The sequence below is a fragment of the Austrofundulus limnaeus genome, unplaced genomic scaffold, assembly GCF_001266775.1.
Source record: "Austrofundulus limnaeus strain Quisiro unplaced genomic scaffold, Austrofundulus_limnaeus-1.0 Scaffold181, whole genome shotgun sequence".
Taxonomy (NCBI): Eukaryota; Metazoa; Chordata; class Actinopteri; order Cyprinodontiformes; family Rivulidae; genus Austrofundulus; species Austrofundulus limnaeus.
In genome coordinates this window covers 321327-332094 of record NW_013952583.1, presented here as the reverse complement: position 1 = coordinate 332094, position 10768 = coordinate 321327, and the positions used below count along the sequence as shown (strand labels likewise).

Sequence of the window (10768 nt, the reverse complement as noted above, 5' to 3'; positions counted from 1 at the left end):
TCTCTCTCTCTCTCTCTCTCTCTCTCTCTCTCTCTCACACACACACACACACACACACACACATTAATAAACTAATTGGTCATTTTGTTCAGCATTAGTGAAGTGTGTTCAACTAATCTGTTCCACTTAAACACTTGGAAAATTTCTCTCCGCTGTAACGAGATGGGAAAAGTAGCACGTCGCTGCGTTTGTGTCACCCGCGTGAGAAGTGGGCTCGTTCAGCCACCTGTGCTCCGCGCGCTCACCGGCTGCTCTCACAGCTCCGAGGAACTGTTGTGGAGACTTGGGTCTGTTGATGTGTTCTCGTGTTTGTTAGCTAAATGTCTCGTGAATAACTGGGCGGATTATAATGAAACTTGCAGAAAGTGATAACTGGCTTTTCATCTACAACTGATTTACTTTTGGAGTCAATCCGATAAAAGATGGCTGCAACAGCTAACTCAATCTAAAAATCACAAAATGCCTTTAACTCACACATGAACTAAAATTGGTCGTAGGCATCTGAGATTCATCCCTAATATAACGTTTATTTAAAATGTCAGCCAGTATAAATGTAGGTGTAAACTCAAACAAAATAACTCATGAACCATGGGATGAATTTTATTGAAACTTTCAGATAGGGTGTAGGTTACCCATAAGTGACAAACTTATGAGTCAATCTAATACAAGATGGCCGTCAATGCTAATTAACATATAGTCAATACAAAAATGCCTATAAATCAGTCAGTTTTACAGATATTGAGATGAAATCTCAAGAAATTAGACGTCTATCCAATAAGTCTGTCAATAAGCATCTTTAAGAAATGGTTGTTGATTCTTACGTCTGCCAACACTAAATATAAGCTGTATTTAATGTGTTGTGTTTTTTTATAATTAATTTAATTTCCTGCTTTTATTTATTGTGTGTTATTATTGCATTTTTATTCTTGTATCATACTGCTTTTTAACATCATGGTCAGGGGACTACAGATGAAAACAGTTTGTCTAATTCTGGCTTTTTTTACTTGTGAATTGTCACATGTTTTATTAAATTGCACTGTCCCCTTTTAGATAAAAAGCTGGCATGTTAGTAACAGTTATCCATAAAGCCTGCTCTGAGTGCTGATGAGATTAACCATAATGCAGCGGGTAAAATAAGTATTGAACACGTCACCATTTTTCTCAGTAAATATATTACTAGAGGGGCTAATGACATGAAATTTTCACCAGATGTTGGTAACAACCCAAGTGATCCATACATACAAATAARTCAAACCATAAATGTCCAGAAATGAAGTTATTTGTAATAATGTGGAATGGCACAGGGAAAAAGTATTGAACACATGAAGAAAGGGAGGTGTAAAAAGGCATGGAAAGACAAGACACCAGCTGAACTCTCTCAATAATTAGAAAACAAGCCTGCCCCTTGTCAGTGCAAGTTAATATCAGCTGGTTCAGTCCCAAATGATGGCCAGGTATCACACAAGAACCATCTGATGATGGGTAAAAGTAAAGAGCTCTCTCAAGACCTTCACAACCTTATTGTTGCAAATCATAATGATGGCATCGGTTACAGAAGAATGTCTAAACTTCTGAAGGTTCCAGTGAGCACTGTTGGGGCCATAATTCAGAAGTGGAAAGAACATTATTTCACCATAAACCGACCACGACCAGGTGCTCCTCACAAGATTTCTGACAGAGGAGTGAAAAGAATGATCAGAAGAGTTGTCCAAGAGCCAAGGACCACTTGTGGAGAGCTTCAGAAAGACCTGGAATTAGCAGGTACGATTGTTTCAAAGAAAACAATAAGTAATGCACTGAACCACCATGGCCTGTATGCACRCTCACCACGCAAGACTCCACTGCTGAAGAAACAGCAGGTTGAAGCTCCTTTAAAGTTTGCTGCACAACATTTAAACAAGCCTGTGWAATACTGGGAGAATATAGTCTGGTCAGATGAGACCAACATTGAACTGTTTGGATGCCAGAATACACATCATGTTTGGAGGTCAAATGGCACTGCACATCAGCCCAAAAACACCATACCAACAGTGAAGTTTGGAGGTGGGAACATCATGGTGTGGGGCTGTTTTTCAGCATATGGTACTGGCAAACTTCAAATAATTGAAGGAAGGATGAATGGAAAAATGTACAGAGACATTCTTGATAAAAATCTGCTTCCATCTACCAGGATGATGAAGATGAAACGTGGCTGGACATTTCAACAAGACAATGAGCCCAAACACAAAGCCAAGGAAACTCTCAGTTGTTTTCAGAGAAAGAAACTAAAGCTGCTGGAATGGCCCAGCCAATCACCTGACCTGAATCCAACAGAAAATCTATGGAAAGAACTAAAGATCAGAGTTCATAGAAGAGGTCCACGAAACCTTCAAGATTTGAAGACTGTTTGTGTGGAAGAATGGGCCAAAATCACACCTGAGCAATGCATGCCACTAGTTTCTCCATACAGGAGGCGTCTTGAAGCTGTCATTGAAAACAAAGGCTTTTGTACAAAGTATTAGATAAACTTGAGTTCGTGTGTTCAATACTTTTTCCCTGTGCCATTCCACATTATTACAAATAACTTMATTTCTGGACATTTATGGTTTGATTTCTTTGTATGTATGGATCACTTGGGTTGTTACCAACATCTGGTGAAAATTTCATGTCATTAGCACCTCTAGTAATATATTTACTGAGAAAAATGACGACGTGTTCAATATTTATTTTACCCGCTGTATTGTTTAAGGTTTTACCAAAACATTGCTTTTTCAAAACATAGGATGATTTAGGTCAAAATCTCTGGCATGAAAGGAGGTAATTTGCATTCAGTGAAGAAATAGGCTTTTAATTAAATCTGTATTTGCAAGCATCTTGTTTAGGTTGAGTTGAAGTGGCTCGTTGATAAAACAGTTTTTTTCTCTGTCAGGTCTGGAGTCATTGTGTTCTGTAGATGTGAACAGGTTCAGCCGCTTCCTGAGAAATGAAAAGAACTCTGAGCTCCACGGTTTCTTCTCTGGAGGGGAGCTCCTCTTGTCATTGTGAGTCTCACATGTGGCCCTTTTCAGAAGCAAACAAAGAAAGGGCCCGACTTCAAACGCCCGTAATGAAAGCTAATGACGACTAGATGGACTATAGTGGCCTTCACCTCTGCAAATAAAATGCTAAGTGGGATTTTTTTCCCTCCCTCCTTTACAATCACCCGAAAGGCACAGTGGTTGGATTGAAACGGCTGTTTGAGCAGGAGGTTTTAGCTCTCCATGAGAATTTTCACACCTTCATGAGCTGCATTACAATTTGACAACAAAAAACACATATCTGAGCTGTGTGACCAATTAACCAGAGTAAAGAAGGTGAAATGACACCTAATCAGCTTCATTTACCGTGTTTAAGGGCAGTTAGTTCCAGATGTTCAGGTCTTTTTTTTGTTTTATTTAGTTTTCAGTGTTTAATGTCACGAGCTGATTAAACACTGACATTTATTAAAGCTTTGTGAAAATTTAGAAACTGTTTCTGATTTTAAACGGAGGTTAATTTCAAGACTTTTTTAAATCATTGTTGTTGAATCAAGAACTTCAAGGCCTTAAAGGTTTTTATCATCACTGTGTAATATTTAAGTTCTAACTCAGTACCAGTGAGTACCCAAACAGAGGTACTGGTACTTGTACTCAATTTGAGATAAAAAAAAAATGGTCTCAGGACAACCCTAATATGTTGGTATTGGTTCCAATTAATCTTATTTTTWTCAATCCCTGATGAAAAGTGTGCAAATCTGACATTAAAGTCCTGAATGTGGCTGTGGTTAGGGGAGTCGTCCAGTAACCGGTGGGTTGCCAGTTCGATCCCCCGTTCCATCTATCTTAGTCATTGTGTCCTTGAACAAGACACTTCACCCATCTTGCCTGCTGGTGGTAGTCACAGGGTCCGGTGGTGCTGGTGCATAGCAGCTCCGCCTATGTCAGTGTGCCCCAGGGTATGGCATGGTATGAGGACCAAAATTAAGACTATTACACAATCAACAGTTGCTATTTCCTTATTACAAGAGGATATACTGTATCTACTCCTAAGCCAGCTACTGATCTGATTAATGATAGGCTGGCACTGGGATGTAAGAAGGAGACTATTCATTTGCATTAGCATTGGAGAGGCTAGCAACTAGCATCCCTAGGCTAGTGACCCACTGGATTGCAAACTCCCTCCGCTATCCATTGGCATGGATAGGCTGGTGTTAGCATTGAAGAGGCTAACAACAAGCATGCCTAGTAGACACAAACTTTTTTGAATAAAGAAAACTTTCTCAATAACCTTTCTTTTTAAAGGTAGCACAACCCCTGCTGGTTGCTGCAAGACCTGATCACCTGTTCACCCATGTTTTTGTCGTGTCTTCTTGAAAGGGTGTTCTTAAATGTAATTTCATTGTGCTCCGTACAATGACAATAAAGGCATCAATCAATCAATCAATCAATCAATCAATCAATCAATCAATCAATCAATCAATCAATCAATCAATCAATCAATCAATCAGTCAATCAATCTATCAAAAATGGTTAACATACAAAACCTATAAGCAACATGCACTGACAGGTGTTCCCTAGAATTTACTGTTCAACATGACGTCAAGCATAAAATTGAACATTACATTATATTAGGCTACATTACAAATTACTATGAAGCAGACAGCTTTATTATCACTGGACATATCTGTAAATGACATTATAAATTAACTCAGTACAGAGAAGTGTAATTTATTATCTTGTCAAAAACTGTAAAAAGTCCCAACTTGATGGTTCTGGATCTTCTGCTGTCGGCCAGTAGACAAGAGCAAACGCAGCTGCTAATTCTGGTGGTAACTAAAGCTGCTTGCTTAACACGTATATGTTTTATGTAGGCATGATAGTCGCTAGCCTCTCCAATGCTAACGCCAGCCAATCCATGCTAGTCGCTAGCCTCTCCGATGCTAACGCAAATGAAGAGGCTGTGTTTCAGTTCATGKGCTGCATCCTCATGAGTTCACATTTGTCGGCTGCATACGTCACTGYCCCGCGCCGAGTGCTGTCCCAATTCGAAGGCTCTTCATCATGCGTCCAAGGAATGTGGCCCACGAAATCTCGAAAACTAAGGATGCATCAGAAGAGTATCCTTCCCGGCCGAGGATATCCCAGGATTCAATGCACCAACAGCAAACTAAACAAAGAAATGAAGATTGTGGAGTTTTTATTTTTATTTTTTACCAAGTCAGCGTAGTTTGGAAGTACTGAAGAATTTTTTAAAAAATGTAAGTTTAGCAACTTAGCTGACGAAATTTATGTTGCAATAAGACGTTAAATAAAAAAAATGCAACTACAAGTTCCAATACTGGAGCTAAATTCAAATCCTTAACATTTTTTCTATTTTTTACTATTTCCTATGGTAACTGGGTAACGCGTGGTCACGCAAATTTACATAAAGCAAAGGCTAGACCATCTCATTTCACAGCAGTTTTATGCCCGGACTGTGAAGAATGTGGCACATGAGGATGCAGCTCATTAATTGAGACACAGCCATGGTCTCCTTCTCAGTTACCAGTGCCAGCCTATCATCAATCAGATCAATAGCTGGCTTAGGAATAGCTATAGCCCCCTGCTACAAGGGTGTTTATAGCAACTGCTGGTTGCGCAATAGTCTTAGTTTTGGCCCTCATACCATGCCAYRCCAGAGCAGTTAAATTGTAGCTCACCATCACAGTGTGAAAGTGCGTTGGAATCCGTAGGGAATAGATGAATTACTATATAAGTTCAAGCCATTTATCACTTTACCATTTATCAAAAAAACATCAACATTATTATTCATTTCTCTAGGTGCAATAACCACAATTGGATAGTACATTTATAGTACTTTTTTGTGAATGGTACAATTGGGCACCTTGCAGTAGCTGGGCTCATACTTTAGTGGTGATTTCATGATATAATGAAAATAAAGTGATTCTGGTTCTGAAGCCTTAAACACCAACACAGCTAGAACATGACAAGGATGAATAAAAAGTCTCTAATGGTGCGRCGGGCTAATCTGAACCGTCTCAGAGGAACGAGTCAGGAGACAAATGAAGACGTGACAGTTTCCTTTCATAAGCAGCTTCCCCTCAGACCCTGCAGAGAACCTGAAAGAACGCGGCGTGTTTCCAGCCGCTAAGGTGCCCTGTGCTAATTGAGACGATGAGCTTGGTGACCCCCGCCTCCCCTTCACAGGACTCTCCTGGTTTGTTCCCAGGCCTCTTGGCTGCTTCCTTTGGTCCTTCAATGGGATTATGTTGGACTGTAAGAAGAAGAGAGAGAAATAAAGGGGGGGGGGGGATTTTGAGTCTAATACCAGGGTGATCACATCAGAAAGAGCTGCCAGGGTTTTAACATGAATCCTGCTCCTTCAACTGCTCTGCGGAGGAACATCATGAGACAGCGGGGGCGAGKGTGGGAGGGGGCGAGAGACAGAGGAGGTCCACTGAAAGGGACAGTCACGTTAATTTTGACATGATGTTTTATCAAATAGTCATCAATAGTTATCCACAGGGCCACATCTGATCCCCTCCTGTGTGCCAGGCAGCCCACAGTCTCCACATAGCCAAGAGCAAACCCCCCACTGGTAGGGGGTGGGCATGTGGAAGCCCTCTCTATGGAGATGCAGTGAGAACAGGCATATTGACCATTTAACCAGATTAAAAAGCGAGACCATAGCTGTCTATAGCTTGGAGACAGAGTGACCCCTACCACCCCGGGTTACCGATATCCCAACTAATCCCTCAGATGGTTATTTATTTACTCAGCCTATAGAAGGGAGTGTATGTGTGTGTGTGACGTGTGTGTGTTGGGTGTCTAACTTTGTCCCAGAGTTTACATAAGATCAAACCAGCTGGGGACGTAACATGAAAYGATGGGAGTAGTAAAGATCTGCAGCAGAGATCATAATGGAGAGGTTTTAAAGTGAAGAGGATGGAGGGATTATTATTTCTGCAAACGTTAAGTTATTGTTTGTTTAATCCGAGCTGCTGAGGCTGCTTGTGTTTTGTCCTTTGGTTTTTTTACTTGAATCAGGGTTTCAGCACATTTTCTGTCATAAAAGTGTCCTTCAAGATATGTTCAAAGGTTTCTGTGAAAATGTTTGCCATGTGAATGTTTATACCATGGTGCTTTTATTGTTGTGAAACCTGAAAGCAATCAYCTGCTTCCTTTCAGGTCAGAGTTTTAAACCAAGATTGTGACGAACTTGTAGACTTCTTGGTCAAACCATGAAAATAAAATTGTGCACAATCTTAAGGGCTTTTGCGATATCTCATGTGATCTGTTCATGCTTGAAGCATACATTTTGTATAACTCTGTTACAACCACACCTGATTTCAGTTCAGTATCGAAATAACAGTTATTATGGTCAGTTTTGTGGTTTTTATTGTCACTTGGTCATGGCAATCATCTTGAATTGACTCCAAATGTTAGATTTACATTCCATGATTACTTTCTGAAAGTTTCATTTAAATTCATCCAATCATTTGTTGACAGACTGACAGACACGGGTAAAACCATCATATCATCCTTTTAAGGCTGGCAACACAATAGTTACAGTTTTTGTAAAATATGATGATTGATCTGCAGGTGCAGCGTGTTTCTGTTTCTAAAGGTCACGGACCCTACATTGAATTGGAAAAATACACTGCTCAAAAAAATAGATAAATAAAGGGAACACTTAAACAACGCACGCTAAGTCCAACTAAATCAAACTTTTGTGAAGCACATTCAACTCTGTACAGAACAAAGTACTCAATGCAAATATTTCATTGATTAAGATCGGGAGTTAGCGTGCGTTGTTTAAGTGTTCCCTTCATGTTTTTGAGCAGTGTATATTTTTTTACCAATTATGTGAAAACCCTTTCTAAGCATATTTCTTATTTCCTACTTAGACAAGTTGTAGCAGCATRTTTGGTTACAAAATGTCTTCCTGATATTGTGGTATACATCAGACATAAACCTGCATGTGACAAAATAACTATATGTAATTTAAGTTTTGGTTTTCTTTAAAATTATTTTTGTTCAATCTGGTTCAAGAACCTTAAAACTGCAAAAAAAGTTTAAATGCATAGCTACAGCAAACATCTAAGATGATTCGTTTAGATTTTATTTTCATTCATCTAATAAAATGCTGTTTGCGATGTTTTTTTTACCCTCAATATTACTATTATTATTTTTTGAGGGCATCAAGGGCTTTTGAAGAGAGTTCAGCGACCAGATTCTCAATGAAAAAAAAAAAACTGATGGTTAAAACCTTGACCTCAAGACATGATGAGACGCAAAGTAAACATCATGCAGAAAAATGTAAAAAATGTTGTTTTTGGTTGAGCAAATTTGAAAAAAAAAATCAATTTAATCGATTAGAAAATAAAATTAGAAATCAATTCTGAAAATATTATTTCTTCATTTTCTGTTTTCATTTTTCTTCACTTCTCCAGACCTGAAGTCAGCAGTGGAGCCTCTTCTGTTTTAAAGGAGGATTTCCCACGGGGAGTTTCAGCTTCTTCCCTCCGGCTGGACGATTTTAGTCCCTAAATGGAGGAAAAGGTGCTTTAAAAACAGCTTTGCTCCTACTGCTGTTATTGAGATGAACAAGATGAAGGGACACCGATTCTCCCAGTGGATTTTATCGAATAGAATTTTATCCATATTTTTATTTCAACATATTCATATTAGTCTATTTTCAGTTTTACCTCCCTTTTTGGTGTCCTGCTTTGCTTTGAATTCAACATGTGGAGCTTTGAGCATTAATGGTTCTTTTTGCTGATGTGTTCTTATGTCTTACTGTGTAGCTATGCTTTGTACCACTGCAGCAAATTTACCTTTAAAACCAAAATCGGGAGCTAAAGTTAAAATATTGTCCAATAATATCCTCTCTAACTTTGAAATTTGTTTTTGCTTTAGAGTTTTTGAAAGGGAAATAAAACAGTATCCATAATGATGAATAAACACAACTAAGTTGCATTCAGTTTCATAAAATATATTTATATGTCAGATATAAAGCAATACATGAACTCATAAATGTAAAAAAAAATTAAATATAAAGCTATAAATCTATTAAATAGTTGAAGACAGAGGCCTCCTTTCTCAGATGTCTGTACAGTTTGTTTGTTTTTGTTTAGAAGTCCAGCAGTTGGGTTGGGTTAGCTCTGGTCCGTGGAGCCGTCGATGTCCACATCCGAGTCGGAGAACTCCTCGTCCTCCCCGTGGCCCTGAGATCCGGGACTTGTTGGCGGAGCGGCCAGGCCCAGTTTGGCCAGTTTGGCCTGCTGCTGCTCCAAACTCTGTTTGCGCCACTTGATGCGTCGATTCTGGAACCAGACTTTGACCTGGAAAGACAAAAACAATAATAAAGGGGCGCTTTAGAAACGTGAATAAATAATTGTTTTTTTTAATCGAAATATTATTTCCTGAGCAATAAGCTCCCACCTGAGCTTCTGTCAGCTGCAGAGCGGAGGCCAGGAGGAACCTCTCTGACCCCACCATGTACTGCTGCCGCGCGAACTCCTTCTCCAGCCGGGACAGCTGCTCGCTGGTGAAGCTGGTGCGCATCCGTTTCGATTTACCTCCTTTAGTTTTGAACGCGTGCAGCCCTGCGCTCGCTTTGGACGCGGCTGCTGCACAAATGAAACAGAAAACAGATGTGATCTCAGCGCTGAGCGTCTCGTTCGGTTCGGTTCGGTTCGGCTGTCACGTTCTGTTTAAGCTCCTACCTTGTGCGTAAAATGCGTCTCTGCAGGACGAGTGGTAGGCGAGCGGCGGGCAGCAGTAGAGGGAGTACCCGGGCTGCGGGTGGATGGAGGAGTGGAACACGGCGGGTGAGCAGACGCACGCCACGGGCACCRTGGGTAAGGCAGCGAGGGGCAGCGCGGACGCAGCCGCCTTGACCCCGCTCTGAGAGGGTGGACCCGTCGTGGTTTTCTCCTCCGGCTTGGCGAGCAAAGCCTCAATAGTGAAGGACTTCCAGTTGGACGGAGGTTTTGCGCACGGCCCGCGCGGCGACGCCGGTGCGTAATTACGCACGGGGTATCCGTAAAGTCCCACGTCTCTGCTCGGCGTCTGCATGTTGCAAAAACAAGATCTTTTTTTTTATAGGAAGTGACTTGTTGCTCCAGGCGCGAGGAATGGGGGTCTCTGCTGCACTGTAGGGCCTCATTTATACTCCGACAGCACAATGTGGCGTGAACAAGCCCCCCACTCCCCTCCTGCAGAGCCTTTGTCTTTCTAAGTAGCAGATGAGAGAAGCCAACATCCCGACAACGTATCCAATTAATTGGTGGAATTGTACCAGTCCCCCAATCCACCCACCCACCCAACACACACACAACACGACGGGCCTCCACTTTGAATGACGAGGTTCTTTTGAAGAGTGCGGGGGGGAGGGGGAGGAGGTGGGGAGCCGCTGAGAAGGCCTTGATGTTTTAAACCGTCTTACTGCGCGTCTTTAACGCAAATCACTTTTATTAAACACAACAAGTGCCACTGGACAAACTGTGCTGCACACAAACTTGAAAACCCCAGAAATAAAACAGCTGATAATGTGATAAGATAATAAAACTAAAAATCATAAAAAAATGTCAACTCTGCACTGCCTGTCTCATTTGATCCTCTGTGGATCAGCCTGGACCTCAGGACAACTAAAGACCTGTTCTTTCTGTTCAGTACTACTTTAATTAAATTATTCTATTTGTTATTACAGCGGGTAAAATAAGCATTGAACACGTCAACATTTTTCTCAGTAAATATATTACTAGAGG

The 10768-nt window shown here is 40.8% G+C and overlaps 1 protein-coding gene across 2 annotated transcripts; it reads right to left on the bottom strand.

Annotated features, from left to right (window-relative positions):
- Positions 1 to 8975: 8975 nt before the first annotated feature.
- On the bottom strand, positions 8976 to 10159 carry noto (notochord homeobox). Of its 2 annotated transcripts, none has more exons than XM_014018062.1 (3): positions 9725 to 10159; positions 9441 to 9628; positions 8976 to 9340 (listed from the first exon to the last, which is right to left on the bottom strand). In XM_014018062.1, exons 1-3 carry the CDS (start codon positions 10074 to 10076, stop codon positions 9155 to 9157), a joined length of 726 nt encoding a protein of 241 aa, XP_013873516.1. In that variant the 5' UTR covers positions 10077 to 10159; the 3' UTR covers positions 8976 to 9154. The 2 variants fall into 2 exon arrangements, with proteins under 2 accessions (XP_013873516.1, XP_013873518.1); XM_014018064.1 differs by having other exon boundaries at positions 9441 to 9625.
- Between the last annotated feature and the right edge of the window lie 609 nt (positions 10160 to 10768).